General features: G+C 44.4%; 1 protein-coding gene across 1 annotated transcript; it reads left to right on the top strand.

Annotated features, from left to right (window-relative positions):
- Positions 1 to 952: 952 nt before the first annotated feature.
- SCRT2 (scratch family transcriptional repressor 2) lies at positions 953 to 23,978 on the top strand. The gene is made up of 2 exons (XM_074292836.1): positions 953 to 4,237; positions 15,749 to 23,978. Exons 1-2 carry the CDS (start codon positions 4,096 to 4,098, stop codon positions 16,513 to 16,515), a joined length of 909 nt encoding a protein of 302 aa, XP_074148937.1. The 5' UTR covers positions 953 to 4,095; the 3' UTR covers positions 16,516 to 23,978.

Below are 23,978 nucleotides of genomic sequence, written 5' to 3'. Positions count from 1 at the left end.
TCCAAATCCTGAAGTCTTTTCCAGCTTTTCTCTTTTATGTTCGAAAATAGATGCTTAGGATGTCCCAAAAGTCTTAGTGGTTTGTTTTTTTTTTTTTTTTAAGTTGGCAAGGAGCTTTGCACACAGTATCTCATTTGAGCTTCATACTGTCAGATGAGGCAAGCACAACAGGCATTATCATTCCTGTGTTAAAGATAAAGAAATTCAAATCAAGAAAAGTTTAAATGTCATGGCCATAGTCTATCAGCTAGGAAGTACTGGAGACAGGATTTGAAGATGGTGTTCTATCCACTATGCCATGCTGCCTCTCTAACATTCTCTGTTGTAACATTCCATTTCCTAAAATTCCATTTTATTTGCCGAGATCCCTTCCAGCTACTATTCCACATTTTAAGGTTCTGTTATACCTCTGATATCATATGATTTAGTGAATCACTCAATAGTGGTTATACAGAGAGCTGAGATTAAGTTCTGCCTTCTCACCATTTGAAGGAGACAGACAAACCTATTTTCTTTTGTGTCTGGGCTGGTGGAAGAATGAAGAAAAGAAGACTGGGGGGTAAGGGAAGAAGTGGAAGGGACTATCTACCATGCACAGTCTGAAGCACATCCCTGGGAGCCCCAGGAATGCCAGCTCAGCAGCCGTAGAAGCAGCAGCAACATCTGGTCCTGGGCCGAGCTAGAAAGGGAGAAAAGGAGAACTAGGATTCACTTTCATTGAAACCCCAAGGCAGGAGGGAAGTTGCAGTTCTCCAGTTCTGTTCACCATTCTTTCTTTGTACAGCATCCAAAGTCCTGGTGTGGAAACAGTCAAAATTAACTGCCAATATCAATCAGTACTGTGGACATCTGCCTCTCCCAAGGCTTGATCATTCTGGCTTGTATTTTCTAGTGGGGGGAAGGGAAGAAGAGGAAGGTGAAATCTTAATAGTTGTGTGTGACCTATCTCAAGTTACTTCTCTCTACAATTCAGTTTCTTCTTTTAATAAGTGGAATAGACTATATGATTTTTAAATGACCTTTTATTTTTAAATCATGTGATCCTATGTACATATGAAGGAATAGTCTGCAGAGTTCCTTTCTATAGATTTTAAAAACTGGAAAAGATCTTAGAAGTAATCTAGTCCAGAAGTATCTCAATTTTCTTGCATACATTGAGGTTTGATACATACTGACATTCATAATTGCTGTGTTGGGAGGTATAAAGGCATGGATGCAAAGGAGGGTTGGAGGATTTTTTTTTTCTTTTTGCAAAATAGAGAAAATAAAATCTATTTTCATACAGGATGATTACTTAATGTAATAAACATTTTTGGTACATCTATGGTTTCATATCTAATGTTTCAGAAGAGAAAAATCATTGACATTGAATTTCCATAAGAACCATTGTTACCATCAGAATAGAACTCAATAGAATAGTTTCAGAGACATGATCCTAGCATGACCCCTTTGCTTACAGATAGCTAATATGAGAGGCCCAAAATGAGGAATCAATTTTCCCAAGGTAATATAGCTAGAAAGTAACTATAGAATGGGAATTTGAACCTAGTCCTTTTGACTCCCAGCCCAGAGTTCTTTGTATTGGCTTCTTTAAAAGCATTATTCTATTTTCTGGAAATTGGACCCAAACCTTCTCTATGATAGGAAGGATTCAGCCACTGGTCTACCAATGTGTTTCTTACTCACAAGACCTGGTTTAGAGCCTAGCTCTGCCACCTATTGATGATTTAACCTTCATCAATTTCTTCATCTGGAAAATGGAAATAAATAAAACTGACACCACTTCCCTCACAGAGATATAAAGATAAAATGAAATCATGAATACAAAAGGCTTTGAAAATTTTAAAACACAATGTCAGAAATGTTGGTTATAATTCCTTTCCTTCCTTTTACAAATGGAAGTAAATAATGCTTAAGGGGATTTAGGTGGAAGCTCAGGATTATATCAGACAACTGGTCCCAGTTGTAAGTATGTCCATACCCTATCCCATGCTGTATAGTTCCATTAGAGGAAATGATGATGTCTCTGAGGCAGAATGCAGGTAACCTAGGAAGTATACACTACACATAGAATATGAGGTTACATGGAAAGGTGAATTGGCCAAAATCAAGGTGGAGAGCATTGACATGGGGACTAAAGTAGTGGTAAGTCAGTTCTCCTGAGCCACATTTGGAATGAAGGTTTTGATAGGTTACTTCAAGCCCATCAGGCATGGGAAAACACTGCTCAGCCAATAAGAATTCTGAACCTGATAACATATGCACTGTCCCACTGAACAAATATTGGACAAAGCTTCCTAGATTTAAAATCCTCTTGGGTCCTGGCCTCCAGGGATGGCTTCTCCACAGAGAAACAATGTCTGCCCATAACTCCCTTGATATATAGTCCAGTTATTCCACTGGGCCAAAATCCAGGAATTATTCCCCTTATTCACCCTGCCCCAATCATTCATGGATTCTTCTAACCCCTACTTAATCACCAACAAACAAAGGAAACCATCCTGACCAGGGAGAATTTGCTCATTCACTCATGATCAAGCTTTTTCTACTAAGATTCCACTCTCTCCCTGATGCACGTGTCTCTATTGTCTACCCTCTGCTTCAGGGAAAGACAGAGCTGAGGAAGTGTCAAAGCCAGTGCCCCCCACTGCAGGAAAATGAATTATTTTATTATTTGTGAATATGAATGGCTGAGCTGTCCTGATCAACCACTTTCCTAGCTGCTGGAGATGGGGGGAGGTGAGGGGACAGAGGTGGGAGGGTGTATTTTAGTCCGCTTACCCTTACTTCTTCATTTCCCAACCCCCAATTCCTGGCCAAAGAAAGTTCTGTCTTAAACCTGACCTGTTTGGCAGTTAAGCACAAACCCATTAAAGAAGAGGGGGAGGGACTGCTTTCTTTTTCTTTAAGGCACTGTCCTGGCCACTACCCTGCCTGTTCCATGATTTGGGAAACAAGAAAGCCAGAAAGGAAGAAGCAATTTAAAGCAGATGGGCAGTGGGTGATCTCACTGCTTCTTCCTTCCATTCCTCTCCCTTTCCCTCCCCCTCCCTTCTCCTCAGGCCTCCTTCTTCCTCCTTCTCTTTTATATCCCTCATCCTTCTTTCTGCCCCTTCCCCTATGAATTTGTCCCTCCTCCTCTCTCCAATTCCCTTTCTCTATTTTCTCTACTCTAGCCAGCTGGTTTCCTGTTTTTCTCTTTTCCCATGCTTCTGCCTCTTTCTCTATTTTCTTTTTCCTTCCTGATTCCTTGTCTTCATTCCCCCTCCAGCCCTGAATCTATGTGTGTCTCCTTGTCTTTCTCTCCTCTCTCTCTTTTTCTTGGTCTCTAGGTGTCTCTGTCTCTCTCTGCCTTTCTCTCCATCTCTTCCCCTTTCCTTATTCTTCAGCTCTGTATTTCGGTCTCTCTTTGCTTTCCTCTTTGTCTCTGGCTGTCTCTGTCTCTCCTAGTCCTTCTCCTTATCTCTTTCTGTCTCCTCCATCCCACTCCCCCCACTCTTGTTCTTGAGCTCCCAGTCTGTCTCTCCTAGTCTTTTTATTTCTCTCTGTGTGGATGTCGTTCTCTTTCTCTCTCGGTCTCTCCCTCCCTCACTTTCTCTGCGCCTGCCTCTGCTTGCTCTGTGCCTCCCTCCCCAGCTCGCCTGCTCTCTCTGCTCTGCTCCGCTCTGCTCTCCTCCCTGCCTGCCGGAGCAGCCGGTTCATGGGGAATGTGAATGATTGTCCTGAGGGACATTTGATGGATTAGAGAGCTAAACAGTTCCATTGCGAGAGGACCACCTGATCTCCAGCCTGCGTCCCATATAAAGCCGGCAGCCGGACTGCTGAGCTCAGCGAGTGTGCCAGGCAGCGCCGCCTCCCCTCCCCTCCCCTCCCCTCCTCTCCTCTCCGCCCGGGCCCTCCCTGCCTCGCTGCCTGGGGACCGCATGCGGGTAGTGCAGGGAGCTGTCCAGTGCTGAAGAGCCCGCTCTGTAAGGCAACAGCATCCACTTTCCTCCAGCCTGCAGCCCCTGGAACCCCAAGCCTTCCCCCTCCCCTTCCAAGGCCCCGCTGAAGTTCCCCGCCGGGCCGACTCCGGCTCCGGCTCAGCATAGCACCATGCCCCGCTCCTTCTTGGTGAAGAAGATCAAAGCAGATGCCTTCCAGTGTAGCAGCGTCCCAGCTCCCAGCTACCACCCCCTGGGATCCGCATATGTGCTGCCGGGCTCCAGGGGGGCAGCCGGCCCCGCCGGGGACAGCGGTGAGTAGAGCCTCGGAAAAGGAGGAGGGGGTTGGGGGGAGGTTCCGAGAAAGGGGCAAGTCCTGTGGGCTGGAGATTCAGAAAGGGAGATCCTGGTCCTCCTTTTCATCCAAATCTGGGGAACCTCCCAAAGTGAGGATACCCCACATCCACCGCCAACTCCCAGGAGAGCTACAGTGGGAGAAAAAGAGCGTAAAGCAGAACAGAGTCGATACAAAGGAAAAAGTCGTTTGGGCGTCTGCCCTGGGCCATGCTCTCAGACTTTGAAAGTTGCAGCCCTGGACTAGGCTGGGCTGAGGAATAAGAGAAGGGAGAAGCCCTGGACCCCTAAGTGGGCACAGATATAGCGAGAAGTATGGAGTCCCTTTCACATATTGGGGTGCTGGTCTTGGGAGTGACCCAGGTCAGAGTCAGGGAATAAATCTTGGTTTGGGGATCAACTGTGGATGTAGTTAGTGATCCTGCCCACACGGTTCATGTGGACATAAAGCCTGCTGGTCAGCAGTGATCAACTGACTGAAGATTTTGACCTCTATTTGGGTCTTCTTAAAGTGGGAATTCTGGGGTGGAGGAAAACCACCACTCTCTCTTTCCTGTCTCTAAGAATTTTCAACCTATATGGGGTTAGATGCAACACTAACTCCCTCCCCCCCCCACCTCCAGTGAGCTTTTGTTACCCTCAACCATATATATCCAGAAGGCAAGATCTTTTCAGGACTTAGCCAGAGAAAGAGGTTTTAATCAAAGGGTTTACTTAAGGAAATAGCTACGATCTCTGAAATAGGCAAGCTTGTGTTGGGAGGGAGGAAGATAACACCCCAAATTGTTTCGCCTTCCTATTCCTGCTGTTGTCTCCTCCTGACCCATCATCTGGGTCTTCTTAGGGTGAGTTTGTGCAAGGAAATGGGATCTGTTAAAGGGTGTGAGTGGAGATACTCAGTTGAAGGGGGTTAAGAGACTGAGACTTCTGAAGGAGTGAAAGAAAGCTAGTGTCTCCCTAGAGCTCTCTCCAAGAATCAGAAATGACAAAAGGTTTTCCTTTGGTGAGCCCCTACTGGGCAGGTGCACAGGGAGGAGACATCACTTTGGCAGGGAAAGGTCTGGCATCAGCTGGTGACATCGGCTTCCGGGCTGTGTGTGTGTGTGTGTGTGTGTGTGTGTGTGTGTGTGTGTGTGTGACAGAAGGGGAAAGGGAGAAAGCAAAGAAGAGAAGAAAGAGCTGAGGGACTGGAGAAAGAATGAAGAGAGAAAAAGCAAGAAAGTGGAAAAAGAAAACAAAATGGCACAACTGAGTCAGGATGACCTGGTTCCTCCAAGAATCCTAAGCCACTCACTTACATTCCTTCAGTCTTCCAGATAGGGTCAGAAAATTGAACAGGAGATGAACATTTATGACCTATCCAAGGTCAAAGAAGTTAGTGGCAAAGAGAGGGCTCCTGTCTAAACCTGAAACTCCACTCTCCCACAACACACTTCTCCTTGCTAAGACCAGTTCTCTTCTGCCCAAGGCCCAAATTCTTCTGGGAGGATCCAGGAAAAGAACAGAAACACCTAAAGATAACTGATAAGAAGGGACAAGGAAGGTTCATTTGCTGGCTCTCTTCAGCTTCTGTCTATAATGGTCCAAGAGAAAAGATTGAAGGGGGAGGAAGAGAAGCAGGATTTTGCCAGAGAACATCTTTTCTCTGAAGTAATCTTATTTTCCATCCCCCAGTCCAATTCCCAAGAGGAGTAGTTGAAGCATCTTCTATATCTGAATTGCCTCCTTTTTACCCCTCACCAAACACCAGAGCAGAACAAAGCCCTTTGGCCTGGATCTCCTCCCCCATAACTCCCCCTCCCTCTACATTTTCCTCTCCCCTGGGGAACAGAGTGGAGAATCACATAATCATAGAATAATAGACCAGGAAGAGCTTTTAGAACATAGAACAAGCAGTGTTAGAGCTAGACAGGACTCTACAGAACATCTAATTCAATACTATCATTTTATGGATGGGGGAAACTGAGGTCATAAACCACTGTGTCCTTTCCCTTTTGTTTATAATTAAGGGGATTGAATGGGAGAGATTTTAAGCCTGGAATGATAGTAGAAAGGTACCACAAAAAGATCCCACAGGCAACTGGGAAATTGGAGTCTGAGATGGGGCAGGGGGAGGAAGGAAGAGTTAGAGGGAAAAGTGAAATCAGAGGGAACTGGAGACCCCCACCCACCTCTGTCACCCTAAGCCTTCCCCTTTCTGACTTTGTTTCTCAAAGCAGGAAAAAAAAACTCTGGAGAGAATATGAACTCTTTCACCTCCAGAAACTACAAGAGGGCACTATGATTGTGCAGGCTAGGGTCAGAACTGGAAGGGAAGGGTCTTAGGAGGAAAAGAGTACTTGACCCAAGTCAGGATTTCCAGAGAACCAAAATTTATTACTGCCTTGGCATCCAGGAGCTTGTGCTCAGGTTGAACATTTCACTCAGGCCAAAGAGAACTTGGCATTTGCAAGATGACCATCTTGCTGACAAAACCCAATTCTACTTTGTCTATGTGCATAGCCAGTATAGCCAGAATCATAAAGGCTTCAAGCAGTGACCCTACAGGCCAGCATCCCTAAGCATTGATATACCTGGTCATAAAGGGGCTGATAAAGCTGGAGACCTAAGAATCTTAGGATGCCACCTGTGGGGGAGGGGGTAATTGATAGGGGAAATGATTCTACTCCTGGGACCTTCAGGGAGGAAGGTGGGATTCAAAAAGACTAAGGCTGGTGGGTGGGCGCCTGTTTTCTCCAATCTCCCGGAAATAACCTTGCTGAACGTTTGAGGGAAGTGTGAAAAATTGCTGAGCTGAGCGCTTTCTCTCCCAGCGTGTGTGACTGTGCTGTGTAAACAAGGAGAAAGAGAGGAGAAGAGAGGGGAGGAGAGGGGAGGGAAGAAAGGAGGAGGGAAGATGGGAGAGGGAAGGGGGGGAGGAGGAGCCCTGGGGCTGCAGACAGTTCCAGTTATTAGAAAGATCCTCTTACAAGGACTGCCTGCATTTTGCAGCTACTCAGCTAGGCTGGGGGGGGGGGGGAGATGCAGGAAGGGTCAAAGGGAGAAAGGGAGGGGGAACAAGAGAGAGAGAGAAGTCCATGCCACAGTGAGGAGGGGGCATGGGCAGAGGAACAAAGACTGAATTGAAGCACCCCCAAAGGGAAAGGAAAGGAGGCTAGAAGCCTCCTAGGGAAAGGAAGATAAGAGACCCTCAGAGGCTACCCACATTAATGGGGCCATATCCCAATCCCCTGATAATAGCTAGAGTTGCATTTGAAAATAAGTGAAAAAGCAATTTGTATACAATAATAACAATCTCACATCTGTTTAGTTTTCAAAGCCTTTTCACCATCCATGATCTCATTTGAGCTCCACACCAGCCCTACAATACTTATCTTCTCTGGACCTTTATTTCTCTCATCTATAAAGTGAGGCAGTTGGATCCATGGTCTCTGAGACTTCTTCCAGCCTAATGCATAAAGTATACTTACCCCAAGACTTTCTTTCAGGGAGGTCTGGAGAAGATGAGGCAAGTATTGAAGTTGGAAAAAATAATTTAGACTCAGGTTTAGCAATCCAGGTTTCAGGCTCTTATGCTCCCCAGTCTCTAAGAAGCAAATATCCAGATCCATGTGGAAATGACTTCTGGGGCTCCCTTTCAATATGATTTGGGGAGAATTACATCTGAGGGTTTCTCCTCCCTTTCTTATCTCACACTTCCAGAATGTTCGTTCTCACTCTTTCACTACCACATTCCTCCTTAAGATCCTATTCCCCCCCTCATACACACAAAGACAGAGACAGAGAGGCACACACACATGTAGACATACACTTTTGTTCTTTGTCTCACCTACTATATATGCCTCTTCTTCTGTCCCACTCTCCCTGTCTCACTTTGTCTCTTTCTGTCTTCCAAGTTCATCTTTCTCATTCTTTTTCAATCTGTTCTTCTTAATATATGATTTTTCATAAATTCTAGAATGTCAGGATTAGAAGAAATTTTAGAGATCATTTGAGTTCTACCTCCTTCTCGTTTTACTGATGAAAACACTTGAGCCCAAAGCAGTAAAGTAAATCCCAAGGTCACAAAGTGAATTTGAAACGGTTACAATCGAACCCAGGAACTATGATTCCAGAGCCAGTGCTCTTGCCACTAATTTTAATAATAACGGTAACATAGCTAGCACTTATGAAGGCTTAAGGTTTACAAAGCTCTTTACATCTATGTCATGTTGCCTCCTGCTGAGGTGCTTTCCAATTCAGAAATACTTCTTTTTCTGTAGTGTGCCCTCTCTCTTTCTCTCTCTCTCTCTTTCTCTCATTGCCACTTTATGTACTCTCTTTCTATCTCCCTGAGACATCGGTTTACTCTTTTTTGGAGACTCACAACTAACCTTTCCATCTCTTCTCCCAGTGCCAGGAGGTATGTGTGTAGAGAGAGGGAAGTTGATGCTTAACTATAAGGCTTAGCCAAGACACTCCACAACCATCTGCCCCTCAAGCAATTCAGACCTCTGAGAGTTTAATCTGCTTCTTGTTTCCCCAAGAGGCCTCCCCAAAGCACTGCGAGTCCTAGGCCAAAACACTCTATATTCTTATCCTGCCCTCAGAGAGGGGGCTCCCTACCCCTTTAAAAACGAAACTGTAGTTCATAAGTCTCAGCTTCTCAAGAAACTAAGCTTGAATGGGGATAATGAAGGATCAATGCTGAAGCAATAACGCATTTCTCTCTCCTCTATGGGATACATTAACAATCCCCTAGTGTCGGAGGGAGTTCTCCAACTCTTGCCCATACTCTTATCTATTTGACCACATTACATCAACAGGCTGAACCCTCCTCGCCTCCTGCTCAGGATGGCGCCACAGATACTGATAGGAAATTATTTTAGTCCAGAGCTTGAGAGGCTTCTAGGTGTCTCTGGATGAAGCATCAGTCACAAGTCACTCTCAGTCAGTCAGTCTACGGACAGAGACCTCCCAGGCACTTGATCAGAAAAGAAAAAGGAAATCCAGAGAGGGTTGGGTTATACAGTGAGCACTGCAGGGATTCTCTGATGTTTTCCAGTCCTGTTTCTGGTCACTCCTCCTCCCTACTACACACACACACACACACACACACACACACACACACACACACTTCCCATTCTAGTCATTCTTAGTATTCAACCAGAAATCAAGCGACCTAAATCTAGTCCAGACGTAAAAACTCAATGCATGACTTGGACAAGGTACTTCTATCCAGGTCTGTAATTTGCCCTCTACCAAATAAGAAAGTTAAACTAATTTCTTAGATCCTTCTAACCTCAAGATCCTCTTATATGCCCTTATTGTTGAACTATTGCAACTATTTCGTGCTAATTCAGCATAACTGAGAATCTCTCAAGTTCCTCTAAGACTCAAGGTAAAGTCAAGGAAGAAGGAAGAGAGAAAAAGGAGGAGGGGAGAGGGAGGAGAAAATGGAGAGGGAAAAGAAACAGAAAGAGGAGAGGGAGAGAATTACAAAGAAAGAGAGAGAGAGAGAGAGAGACAGAGACAGAGAGAGAGAGAGAGAGAGAGAGAGAGAGAGAGAGAGAGAGAGAGAGAGAGAGAGAGAGAGAGAGAGAGAGAGAAACAGAGAGACACAGAGAGAGAGAGAGAGAGAAACAGAGAGACAGAGAGAGAGAGAGAGAAACAGAGAGACACACACACAAAGAGAAAGAGAGAGAGAGAGAGAGAGAGAGAGAGAGAGAGAGAGAGAGAGAGAGAGAGAGAGAGAGAGAGAGAGAGAGAGAGATTGAGAGAGAGACACTTTGGATTCAGGAGACCTGAGACTAAATCCTGGTTCTGACAGTGCCATTTCTCCTCTGATCCTATTTCCTCTCTGCTTGATAAGATTAATAGCACTTGCATTTCCTACCTCACAAGGCTACTGTGAGGAAAGTACTGTATAAACCACAGTGATATTAAAATGTGAGTTACTAATATTATAAAGATAAAAGCAAGTGAGGGAGAAAGGGAATTAACTGAAGATCCACAGTAGACACTTATCTCTCTTCCCATCTCTCCTTCTCACCACATTACAATCTCCAGGGTCTTGATGTGATCAAATCAGTCCCAGGATCACTGAATGAAGAGTTGGAAGAGACTTCAGAGATCATCTGGTTTAATCTCCTCATTTTCACAGAGAAAACTGAGGCTCAGAGGTTAAGTGATTTGCCCAGTTACAGTCACTAAGCAGCAAGTCAAGATTTTAAAGCCAGGTCCTCTGATTACAAATCCAGTACTTTTCCAATACTACTTTGCTATCTGGAAAGGACCACAGATATATTTGCACTTTTCATGGTTTTGTATCAGAGAGAGCAGAGAATTTGGAGTCAGAAGTCTTGGGTTCAAATTCACCTATCAATCACTTGCACCTATAGAAAGCTATTTAATATCTTTTGGGCCTTAGTTTTTTCATGTATAAAATGAAACAGTTCAACTAGGTAACCTTCTAAAAAAATCGAACTGAATATTATATAATTATCACGATCACATTTGTCCCTAAAGAAAAAGCAGATAAGAAAATGAACATGAAGAAAGATAGATGTGGAACATTGCATGTTCTGTTAGATCCAATTGATGAAATGTTCATATTGCTGAAGTGATTTTTTTCTTTTCTTTCTTTTCATTATTTTTTTTTGTTATGAAATGGCTAAATGAGTAGGGAAGGCAAGGAGAGATCTCTTAAAAAATAAAGAAGAGGTAAAAAACAAATATCTAATTAAAATACAATTTAATATAACAATTTAACTATCACTAAACATTTTTACATTTTTGTAATGAAATTATAAATTTTCTGACCTGCAATTTCCCTACTAACTTAAATCTCACTATTTTAGGAGACTATTCTCCTCATTCTACTCTCATGTCATCCAGGCCAGGTTGTCTCCAATTTCCTGTCCAAACTCATGATTATTCCTGTCATAATAGGCAGCCCCTATCAGAATATGGCCCCAAAATGTGGGTGATATTTTTGGGCAAATGCCTAGGAATTACTCAAATAAATAATAATAAGAGGGGAAAAACGCCAAGCCCTGTGCCCAGGGCTGGGCACGCAGGCGCGGAATGGGCTATTTTTATCTCCAGTTGCTGCTGACAGACCCAGCCTTCTGCTCAGTTGGCTAGAGACAATTTGAGGCTTGAGGCCCCAGCACAGCCAGCCAAAGTGCTCTAAATATACCCATGCAGTCATTGCCTGCCACTGGACTGGCTAAGGGGCTCATCAAAAAAGGTCAGCCTTCCACGTAGCACTTTCCCAAGGTTCTTAATACAGAGGCTTATGGTGATTTTGACATAACCTCGAGTTTCCCAAATTCCCCAAATTCCCCCAAAACTTAGAGTAAGCTAAGAGAGAGTCCATATGGTATCAATGAAAGTATACAACGGTGAGCCAGAAGTCTTGAGTTCAAATTCCAACCCAAATATTGGTCTATTGTATTACTTTGATCTAGTTACTGCCTTTTTCTAGGACCCAGTTTTTATCTCTGCAAAATGAAAAGGTTGCTTTCTCAGAAACCATCCAACTCCTTTGGTGCAATGGAAACGACCATGGCCTGGGTCCCTAGTCTTCAAATAATAAGCTATGTGATTGTAAGCAAGTCACTTCTGTTTTTTAAGCCTGTTTCCAACTCTGGAAAATAGAATAATTTATGCATTCCCTAAGACTCTGAGAAAACTACTTTGCAACCTGTAAAGTATAATTCAAATGGATCTTGTATTAGTGTGCTTTTAGTCTTCCAGAGGCTACAATGTCAGGGAGCAATGGCATTTGAAGCGCCTATCAGTTCACTAGCAAGAGATTTTGTTAGTGCCTGGCATGCCACCGGGGCTCAATAAAAGTCTATTGACTGACAGATAAGGATGAAGCACTATGAGGATGGTCCTTCTGATAGAAGCCTCAGGTAAATATAGGTGCCAGGGCGAGAGCACAGCACATTATTGGTCCAACACACATAACAAGTTTTGTCTAATGAATCTCAGCCCTGCTTACCATACCGTGGCTTGAGTTTACTGAAATCTTCAGGAAGACTCAAGGAAGCAGAAGGAAGCGATCTAATTCCATCTGACAGACCTGCCTATGACCCTAGCAGAGTTGTGGGGTAGGAGGAAGATGTGAGATAAGAAAATGGAAGGGGTCAGTCATACATCTATGATATTAGGTCAAATAAAGTGGAGGTGAGGAAGAAGGATGTAGAAAGGTTATGAGATCCACTCAGAGTCAAAAACTACCTCTCAAACCAGTTGCAGCCATCTCCAGGAGGTGAGGAATAAGACTGATTATACAGAAAACCAACAGAAGCAGAAGCTGTCACCCCTCACCTCAAGGCCATGTTCCCCACTACCCCAAGTTTTGGTCAATATCTTTCCTCTTGCTCGGTAGTTTGTCCTGTTCTGCCTTATTTCTGTATGAGGCACAGAAGACTACAATACCCTTAAGCCACCATAAGAGGGCAATGGAGTAACAGCTCCCTAAATCTGAAAGAGCTGGACCAGAGGAGATAAGAGGAAGGTGAGAGCTTTAGGGGCAAGGTTTGAGAGCTACTTTATGGAGAGAAGTTAAAGGAATCAGTTTGAGAGGTTATACAGTATCATAAAGTAGTTCCAAATCTTTTCAAGTATTTATATGCTTTTTTACATCAAAAAAATTTATTGTACCTCATAATTGTAGTTGTAATGATGACATTGAAGAAAATGATGAAAATCTAAATTCAGCAATTTTTAAAAATGAATTTCTACTTTAGAAATCACAAATGCATCTATATTCATTTGAAAAGTAATAATACGCATATATTGAAAATAGAATTCTATAGAAAATATATTTAGTCATTCACTATTTTGTCATTGCATTATTGAGATGGAACCAACAGTCTCCCAATTCTTTGCTCTGGTTGGAGATCCACAGCCTAGGGACATTGATGGATTCTAAGAGCACTGGATGTAGAGTGAGAAGGCCTGGTTTTCAGATCCATTTCTGATACTCTTGTGTGAGATGGCAATTAATTTCCTCTCTCTGCCCCTCAGTTTTTTCCTATATAAAAACAGTAAGACTTGTTTTCCTTACATCACGGAGCTACTGCAAAGAAAGTACTTTGCAAACCCAAAAGCAATATAATACAACCTTATAAACATTTACTGAGCACTGTGGAATCAGAAGTCAGATATGTTTACCTCCTAGGATATATTCCTACTTTCTACTTACTCTCATCCCAACTCTAGGGAGACTATATATCTAGGAAGATTCCTTTATAGATCTGCACAGTACACCTAAAACAAAAACTCTGACATAAGGAGAAGCATTCTAATCCCAACATTGCCATTATCTCACTATATGACTCTGGACAAGTCACTCCTCCTCTGTGGAAAGAAGACTTAAGCCAAATCTGAAAATCAGTTTCATCCTATATGTCTAAAAGCTATTGTGTGACCTCAAGTTAGTAACTTTGTGTCTCTAAGACTCAATAAAATGAGGATAATAATTTCTGCTTCCTTCCAAGGGATGATATGAAAATCAGATGGTATTAAAAGGTGAAAATGCTTTACACAGAAAGTGTTATACAAGTGCCAAGAAGTATTATCTATTAATAAAATTTCACTTCTTAATCAGTGGGGTCTATAAGAGCTTAAGGAACCCCAAATTATGTGCATTTTTTATTCTCCCACCTCTAAAAAAGAATGTAAGTAGTTAAATAGAAAGGTCTGTTTTTCCTTATATTTGTTTGCCTAGCACAGTAAGTACTTAATATTTGTTGGATTAGATTGATATTAGGGGGAAAGTAAAGGGATTTCCAAGATGATAGTAAACCCCCAAAAGCCCCAGGTCAAATTATGTTTCTTCAGGAGAAACTGAGGCACAAAGAGAGTAAGTGACTTTTCCAAGGTGACACGGCAAAATCTAATCAGAAAGAGCTCTCAAAAAGGATCTTGGAGACTTCTCTGGAAAGATGTTTTCTTTTGGGCTTGAACTCAGGCCTTCTTAGACAGGATGAATAAAATGAACTCTAAGAGAGGATTGTCCAGTCCTCTGGGGTCTGTAAGGCTACACTCAAGGTGGTAGATAGAGACACAAGATCCAGGTGTCCTGGCTCCCAGCCCTGATGCTCTGTCCCCAGCTGCCCCCCTCCCTCTGCTGATTCATTCTGGTGCTAATCACCCCATTCATTCCCACATCCCCTCAGCATTTCTGTTCTGAGCTGCCAACAGCTGCCTGCCTTTGCTTATAGATTTCCTCCTTTTTCATCCTTACCCTTCACTTAACGGTCTGGCCTCACTCCTTCAGAGAAAGGGAGGAGGAAGAGCCTGCTCAAGGGGCCTCTGCAGGGGGAGGGAACAGAAGGGGATTGAGCCCTTACATTCTGGACTCTTGGAAACTGCTTCCGCAAGGAGCACCTCATTCTGAGCTAATGGTGCTGTTTTAAGTGGAAAACTCAGGTCCCAGGAGCAGGAAAAAAGGTGTAACTGATTATCTAGGAAGGTCTACTTTAGTTTCTAACCACCTATCTTGGAATGTAAACTCCTGAGGGCAGAGTATGAATTTCTTTTCCTTCTTTATAACCCTCCACACTCACCCAACAAGGATTCAGAATATCAGAAATGGAAGAGGCCATAGAACATAGCACATGAGAACTATCAGCATGGTGCAGGAGAAAGCGCACCGGCACTGCAATCTGAACACTAGTGTCCTTTCTTCCATATGTGACCTGGACAAATTTATTAACTTCTCCTAGTCATTTTCCTCATCCATAAAAAAGAGGGACCTGGAATCTCCAAAGTCTTTTCCACTTTGAAATGTTTTGAATTTAGAGCATGGATTGTTAGAGATGGAGGTACGTGAAAGTTTATGGAGTGATCACAGAGTTTTCTACTTCTTTAAATGTTTTTTTAATTCTGACATATTTTGTTTCTTACTTATGACTCATCTTCAACTATATCCCACTTCCCTTCAATACCCAAAGAGAGATACCTTTGTAGCAAAAATTAAAAAGGGGACAAGAGTTCAGTAAATCAACCAAAGAATTAATTAGTTCTAACAATACATATCATTGTCCGTGCACATAATCCCCCACTTCTGCAAAGAAAGACGGGCAGTATTGCCTTTTCTTCTCCCACTGAATTTACAGACGAAGAAACTGAGGCGGCCGGAGGTCAGGGACTCCCGAAGGTCACCCAGCAGGGAAGTGTCCGAGCCAGATTAGAGCTCAGGAAGATGAGTCTGTGTGGCTTCGGGACAGACTCTCTGTCATTGCAGAACCTAGCGCCCGAGCGACGTAGGAAGGAGTAGGACAAACCCAGAAAAGGAAGTGATTGGCCCCAAACTGCGGGAGGAGTCACTCTAGGAAGATTCCCGGGCCTTCAATAGCCCGCACAGTGGGCAGAGACCGGTGGGGGCTCTGGGCTGGTAGTGTGAGGGTCCCCGTCCCGCGGAGGTGACAGCCTAGTAACTAACTGTTCCGTGTGTGTACCTGCTCCCCCAGGCTATGCTCCCCACTGCCTTCCTCCCCCCAGCTACGACAGCGAAAAGAAGGCGGGGCTGGAGCTGGCGCCGTCGGAAGCCGCGTACCCACCAGCCGCTGAGGAGTACAGCGACCCCGAGAGCCCCCAATCGAGCCTGTCGGCGCGCTACTTCCGAGGGGAGGCGGCGGTGACGGACAGCTACTCCATGGATGCCTTCTTTATCTCGGATGGGCGCTCCCGGAGGCGTGGGGCCGGGGATGCTCGGGGGGCTGGGGGCGGGGCCGGGCCGGGGGGGACCGGGGGCGGAAGCGGGGGGCACCGGCACTCGTGCGGCGAGTGCGGCAAGACGTACGCCACGTCGTCCAACCTGAGCCGGCACAAGCAGACGCACCGCAGCCTGGACAGCAAGCTGGCGCGCAAGTGTCCGACGTGCGGCAAGGCCTACGTATCCATGCCGGCCCTAGCCATGCACGTGCTCACACACAACTTGCGCCACAAGTGCGGGGTGTGCGGCAAGGCCTTCTCGCGCCCGTGGCTGCTGCAGGGCCACATGCGCTCGCACACCGGCGAGAAGCCCTTCGGCTGCTCGCACTGCGGCAAAGCGTTCGCCGACCGCTCCAACCTGCGGGCGCACATGCAGACGCACTCGGCCTTCAAGCACTACAAGTGCCGCCAGTGCGAGAAGACCTTCGCGCTGAAGTCCTACCTCAACAAGCACTGCGAAGCCGCCTGCTTCAAAGGCGCCGAGCACGCGTGCCCCGCTTCCAGCGCCGCTCTGGACAACTAACCCAGGCCCACCTCCCGGCCAGGCCGGCCGCCCGCTCTCCCGAGGCTCTGCCCGGGCCCGGCCGGCCCGCCGCCGCTCAGCTCCAACCCGGCGCGGTCTCCAGCCCCGCTCCCTCATTAACCCGGCCCCGTCTCCTTCCCCGGCCCTCCTGCTCTCCCTAAGCCCGCCCGCTAGCATTTATCCTCTCCCCCGCTAAGGCCCGGCCCACTCTCCCTGCCCCCCTACTCCCTTCACAACACCCGGACGGCATCGTCTGAGGACCGCGTGTCTTCTCCCCAGGCCTTCAGACCCCAAGCCCAGCCTCTGACTCAGGCCCCTGAGCCCCTGGCCAGGACCCACTTTCCCCTCCCAGGCCCTTCCTCACCCTCCCTGACGTCCCCCTCCCTTTCTTCTTCGTTAGTCCCACCTTTTTTACTGCCATCCCCAACTTCTCCAGGTGGTCTGGGGAGGTGAACCTCAGAGCAGAGTGGGCTCCTGGGGTCCGGGGGCTCAGGATCCTGCTGCTCCCTCCTGCTCCCCTCGCCACCAGCTCAGGGAAAGGGCAGGTTCCCTTCCCCGGTTGTGCGTTCCCCACACTTCGTTCCCTTCCTCTGAGCACTTCCCCACCACCCCCAGAACAGGGGAGAGGGGGGAGGCCTGGGCCTCTCTGGCGCAGTACCAGAGTTATTTATTTATTTGTATTTATCTATTTATTTATTTATTTATTGTTCCCTCCGAAATGGGAGTGTCCCTCCATGGGAAGGTGAGGCTCTCCAGCCGGACTGGAGATTCTGGCGAGGCTTCTCAGAAGGTGAGGCCCTGACTGAAAGGACTCGAGCATCTGGCTAGCAGTGAAAGCTCTCCTCTGGGCGTCTAACCCGGCGAGACGGGATGAAGTGAGGAAGGGGTCACTTAAAGAAAGATGATCTGCAATACAACCTCAGCGTCCGCCCTAAAAACGGTCTGTGGGCGCGGCGCAGGCACACACACACACACACACACACACACACAGAGCCAGCCCCTGTGCAAGGTTTTCCCCTCATTCTCCCAATTCATGCCTTGCCCGAGAACCTCCGGGCAGAGAAAGGGAAAGACTGAGGGGTTCCTGGGGCAGGTCCCCCTGCAACTCCTCCAAGAAGCCCACCAGGATTGCCCTGCCTAGAAAAAGTCCTAATTCATATTTGTTCTTTATGCTGTTTGTGGAGGGAAGCAGAGCCTCCAGAGGGCCGGGGTGAGATGGGGCAATCCCTGGGGCTAAGGGAAGAGGCCACGGCTGTCCCAAACCCACACCCATCCCACTTATTGCCCGCACACCTTTGAAATGAAAGGCAGGAGGCCGCCTTCCAAGTCTATGCAACTTTCCCAGCAGAAGGGGGTCCCAAACCCCTACAGGGGCCAGCCCCCAGCCAGGACCTCACATCCTGCCTCCTACCTCCCCTGATGGCGGCGCAAAACGGCCGGTGCCCTCTTCCTAGAGCCACCGTGCCCACACCCTTTGCATGCCTGCAGAGGTATCACAAGCACACGGCCCCGCCCAGGGCCCTCTTCCCCCTCCCCTGCAGGGCCGCACACGCCTCCCTAGCGCATGGGCCCCAAACCCCGCTTTAAGCACACGTTTCCGTCCCGCATTTTCCCCCGCAATAGCTTCACACCCAGATAGTAGGAAGAGGGGTCCCCATTCATTTCTTCCCCACCAGGACAGGGGGTGGGCTTCCCCACATGGAAGGGTTCAGCTCTCAAGTACTAGGAGGGAAGGGGAGCAGAGTTATTGTAATCTTTTTCTCTCCGAAGTTAAGCAGACTGCATTGGAAAGAGCCCCGGACAGGGAATCAACAGACCTGGGTTCTAGTCACTGCTCTCTGCTGTGTGACTTTAGGCAAGTCACAGAACCTCTCCAGGCCTCAGTTTCCTCATCTGCAAAATGAGGGAGTTGGACTAGACAGCCTTTACTATCCCTTCCAGCTCTGACATTCTATGGTTCTAGGCCCTTCCCAGGGAAGAGAGACTGGGGTGCAGGGCGGGGGGGAGGTGGGTATTGTAGAATCGATTCCCAATGTGTGTTTATATTGTAAATAGGAACTTCCAACAGCAATAATTTTCCATGCATGTTCGGCTTTTTGGCCAGATTTTGTACAAGCGCCTAGCGCTCCCCACTCCCCGCCCCCGACCCTTTCCTGCGCGGGCCATTACTTCAAGGCTCCTCTTGCCCCGCCCCCGCCGGCAGTATTACTTGTAATGCAATTCAGGGATAATAAAGAAACTTCAGCCACTTAGTCCGCGCCTAATGTGCTGGCTGTCTCAGTGGACCCGGAAAGAATGGGCATCGGGCACCGCCCCTCCTAGCTCTTCTACTCCTCAGGGGTCAAATAAGGTTACCGGGTGAACACACAAAATTCTAGATCTTTCCTTTGGCAACTTGGGGGTAGGCATCCTTAGGGACGGCTGGACAGCTCCTCCATGCTTTCACCTCAGACTAGACAAATTGCTCTTCTCTGAGCTTCGGTTTCATTTAATAGAGTTAGCCTAGGCCTAACTCTAAGATCCTTCCTATTCTGACATTTTGTGGTTGTAAGAAAAGATTCTCCCATCTCCACGATATGAACTAGTCAAAGGTTGTATTTCTGAAGGATCAACTTCCAGAGTAGCCCACATCTAGGAGCCCTTAAAGATCCGTAAAGAGAGGGATCACTGTTGGATTTTCTGAGTTCTAAGAAGGAAGGAAGGAAAGAAGGAAGGAAGGAAGAAAGAAAAAGAAAATAGGACACCAAAAAAAGGGAAACAAAATGTGAATTTTTAAAATAAAATAATGTGGGGTTTTTTCTTTTCCCTGTGCAAATGAAATAATAATTGAGGTGGGGGGGATCTAACTTCTCTGCATTTAATTGCATTTAATTACATCTAATAGGAAGTTTGGGGGGAATAAAAGCTCGTTCTCAAAAGTTTGATATTGTTTTTGGGATCCCCTGAGCCTGAGGCAGAAACCTCTTCATGGGGGGGGGGGGAGGAAGAGGGCAGGAAACCCCTGCCCTCATATTGCCCTCATCCCTTCTCTAAGGAGCTCGGAGTGATAGACACATATGGTTTCATTCTTTCTTTCCATCTGCTTGGCTGTCTAAGAAATGAAAAGGTTAAAACAGAGAAAGTGAATCAGTCTTACTAAGCTTCTCTAGTAGACTGCAGTTTGTTCTTTGTTTAATAGGACATACAGAAAATAATATGAAACACTGTCTCTGCCCTTAGGAAGTCCACAGTTCAAAGAAAGGTTATCATTAGAGACCAATATCATATATTGTAATAGCAGTAGTTGTCACTTATATAGCATTTTAAAGTTGTAGAAAGGATATATACACACTTATTTTAATTCTTCTAACAGCCCTGTTTTAAATAGATACTTTGAGTCTTATTATCCCCCTTTTAAAGATGAGGAAACTGAGGTTCAGAAAGCTCAAAAAGAACAAGTCATATAGCTAAGAAGTTTCAAAGATGACAGAGATGACAACCGAGGTCTCTCCTGATTCTCAATCCCTATTATTAAGTATCAGGAGACCTGGGTCCTACTTCTAATCCTATGTCATCTTGGACATAGGATCATAGATTAGAACTGAAAGGAAACCTCAATGCCATCTAATCTAATTCCATAAATTTACAGACAAGGAAGCAGAGCACTAGAGAAGAAAATGACTTACCCAAGGTCACACAGATAGTAAGTAAATACCAGAGCCATGATTCTAGCTGAGGTGCCTGGGCTCCTTATCCAGCACTCTTTCCACAACACCCCAACTGTGCTTACCTTCTCTCTCTGTAAAATGAGGAGTTTGTAAATGTGGAGAGCATATTCTAAGGAAACCTGAGAAACAAAGATTTGGAAGTGAGAATGAGCAAAGCTAATCTGAAGGATGGAGTAAACTAATATGGTTAAAGTGGAGAATTTGTGAAAGAAGGGAAGTGGAAAATGAGGTTGAAAATGTGGGCTAGGGTCCTAAGGCTTGGATCCAGATGACTTGTAAGTCCCTTCTATCTCTAAGATTCAATGGTTTTTATGATGTTGGAAGCCACATTTTTTTTTTTTTTTTTTTTTAGCAGAGGAAGTGATTTAAGGAAAATGGTGTTTTAAGATAATTAATTTAGCCACAATACGACAAGTGGCTTGCAAGGTAGAGACCAAAAGCAAGAAAATTAATGAGGTTATTGCAAAAATCCAGGTAAGAGGTGACAAAGTTCTTGAAAATTTGTGTTGGCTTAAGAATGGAAAATTTCTAATCACTTTTCTGTGTTCCAATTGATTCATTTTTCCAATTGATTCATTACAATTATGCAAGGTCTAGTAAAAGTAGCATGGTCAGACCAAGAAGCTTTGGTTCAATAATCTTCAGGTCTTTTCAGAATAGCTGCTGCATGCTGAAGATGCAAAATCTGAATACAGTTGGATTTATTTCTCTTAAATTTCTGGGTATTGTGGGGCCAATTGATTAAAAAGGGATCAACATTTATTTATTGAGTATCTAGTATGTATAAGCACCTTGCCAAGCATTGTGACTTTACAGGGAAGTAAAAATAATCCTCATTTTCATCTAATTGGTACCAAAAGAATTTACTGTGATAATAAGGGATAAGACTAGTCAAAGTAAAGAGGCTATTAAGAATGCAGTAGATCTTGAGAGTAGGGACTTCACTTTTGTCTTTATAATCTTGGTGCCTAGCACAAATTCCAGGTGCTTAATAAATGTTGGTGGCTAGTTGAATGCAAAATAAGATACAGTGCCTTTATGTGTGAATGAATTGATTCTATAGTAACTCAGATGAGAAAAGGATCATCAGTTATGGGTCTAAAATTCTGTTATCCTGTGACTAGATGATTTCCAGGTTCCTTCCAGGCTGATACTCTAATTTGTACAATACAGGATATAAGTGTAATAGGAAAAAGAGGCGACAGTGTGGGCTAAAATGGGCTGTGAGAGATGGATAGAATTTGGAGGCATTGGAATTTGGAAAGAAAGTATTATGAGCAGTAGACCTTGAGATATTGTCCTATTTGTATATGAAGGAGGAGGTTATGATTGGCATATTGAGGGAGGAAGAGAACAACTATTATCTTAATTCTCTCAAACTTAAAAATGGAAGGAAATTCCTCAGTCTAGTCCATCACATTTATTATGCAGATAAAGAAATTGATGAGACCTAAAAAAAAAATTAAATGGTTTCATTTAAAGAGAAGGAACTGGAACCCAAGTGCCCCGATTCTCACACCAGGGCTCTAACGTCCATGCTGGTCTCTCATTTGTCCTTTGCATTCAGGAAATATGCAGCAAAACTGATGGACACCTAGCTCTGCTACTTGTTACCTATGTGATTTAAATCACTGCCCTCTCCCAAATCTCATTTTCCTCCTCTATAAAATGAAGTTAAATTGGACAATCTCTAAAATCTCTCCCAACACTATATCCTATCATCTCTAGGAGAGTGAAAGGCTGAGAGGGTTTCTATGCCCAAACCTGGACTGCCAAACCACTTTTCTACCATTCTAAAAACATTCCCAACTCAGGTTCATATCAATAACAGAGCATAAATTAATGATGCTCATTGATGCCAGCAGGCCTGCCTAGGGTAGAAGCAATGAGTATTGCAATCTTAGGTGATTTCCCAACCTTCTCCCCTCACTTGGGTCACACAGCTTTAAGAGTCTACCCTGGGCAGTTCTATTTATTCTCTTTATTCCCATCCCATTGATATCCCAATCCTCATTCCCAGTCCAAAAACCTGATTTCTTCTGCTTTAAATGAAGAGACCCATCTAGACAAAGAGCAGATATTTTCACCTTCCCAAACACCAGCGGGTAATCTAGAAATCTCCTAGATTCAGTCACTGACAATTCTCCCACTCTTGCCCTTGTAGACATGCATCTTACATTCTAAAATTCTCTATCTTTATCATAGGCTAAAAATATGATACAGAACTCCAACACCATCGGACTTGCCCACTTAGACATCATTCTTCCATGCAAATGTTAAACCAACAGTGGCCAGCTTGGGCTTGAAAACAAATATAGCTGTGGTTGCTATCAGATTATTGTGGACCAGGTCATTTTCTTTCTGTAGAAACAGAAAGGACACCTTAGAGACCTGATTCTGGGTCACAGCTAGAAGTTTGAACATTGAAGTAAATAAGCCTGACACTTGATATCAGGAGATCTAGGAAACTTAGGCATGAACTTCCCATTCAGCTAGGTGATACAGTAGATAGAGCAGTGGGCCTAAAGTCAGGAAGACCTAAGTTCAAATCCTGCCTCAGCTATGTGACCCTAAGCAAGTCACTTACAAAAGTGAAGTCCCTCCATTTTTTCATCTATAAAATAGGAGTAATAACAGCACCTACCTCTCAGGATTGTTGTGAAGATCAAATGAGATAATAATTATAAAGTGCTTGGCACACAGAAAATACTATATAAAGTTTAGCTATTATTTATTTATGCAGCCCCTCACTGAGTCATTCAGTTACCATTTATTAACATTTGTTATGTGCCCTAAAGCCTTTGACTGTGTGGATCACAACTAAATGTGGCAAATCCCCAAAGAAATGGAAGTACCAGATCATATTGCTTGTCTCTTAAGGAACCTATATTCAGGAAAAGAGGCAACAATTACAACTCAATATGGAACAATTGATTGGTTTAAGATTGGTGAAAAAGTAGAACAAAACCATAAATTGCCACCTTATTTATTTAACTTGTATGCAGAATAAATTATGTGAAATGCTAAGTGAGATAAATCAAAGGCTAAAATTAATTCTTCTGGGGAAAATATCAACAATCTCAGATATGCAAACAATACAATTCTGTTGTAGAAAGTGAAGAGGAATTAAACCTCTTGATGAAGGTGAAAGAGGAAAGTATAAAAGCTGACTTAAAGCTTAACATTAAAAAAATTAAGATCATGGCAACTGGTCTTATTATTTTCTGGAAAACAGAGGAAAAAGAAATGGAAACATCAGATTTTATACTATTGGACTTAAAGATCACTTCAGAAGGTAATTGCAACCATGAAATTAAAAGATGCTTGCTCCCTGAAAGGAAAAATATGGGAAATGTGGACAGCATACTAAAAAACAGAGGGTACCTTGCTGACTAAGATCTGTAAAGTCAAAGCTATGATTTTGTTAGTTATTTGTATAAACTGAGAATTTTACCATAAAGAAAGCAGGATATCACAGAACCTAAATTTTCAAATTTTGATGACTTTTGAGAATCCTTTGAACAACAAGATAATCAAATAAGTTAATATTTAAAGAAATTAATTCAGATAACTTATTAGAAGGACAAATACTAAAGCTGAAGTTTAAATACTTTACTCATATAATGAAAAGACAGGACTCTCTGTCTCTCTGTCTCTCTCTCTGTCTCTCCCTCTGTCTCTCCCTCTCTCTCTCTGTCTCTGTCTTCTCTCTCTCTTTATATATTTTTCCCCCAATTAGATTATGAGCAGCTTGAA

The sequence above is a fragment of the Sminthopsis crassicaudata genome, chromosome 2 (assembly GCF_048593235.1).
Source record: "Sminthopsis crassicaudata isolate SCR6 chromosome 2, ASM4859323v1, whole genome shotgun sequence".
Lineage (NCBI taxonomy): Eukaryota > Metazoa > Chordata > Mammalia > Dasyuromorphia > Dasyuridae > Sminthopsis > Sminthopsis crassicaudata.
The sequence above is the reverse complement of the archived record's forward strand: the minus strand, read 5'-3'. Positions and strand labels throughout refer to the sequence as shown.

Excerpts from the sequence above, each read along its gene's own strand:
- SCRT2 (XM_074292836.1), top strand. The coding sequence starts at position 4,096 with ATGCCCCGCTCCTTCTTGGTGAAGAAGATCAAAGCAGATGCCTTCCAG. Across the intron at positions 4,238-15,748 it reads CGGCCCCGCCGGGGACAGCG|GCTATGCTCCCCACTGCCTT; the intron begins GTGAGTAGAGCC and ends CTGCTCCCCCAG.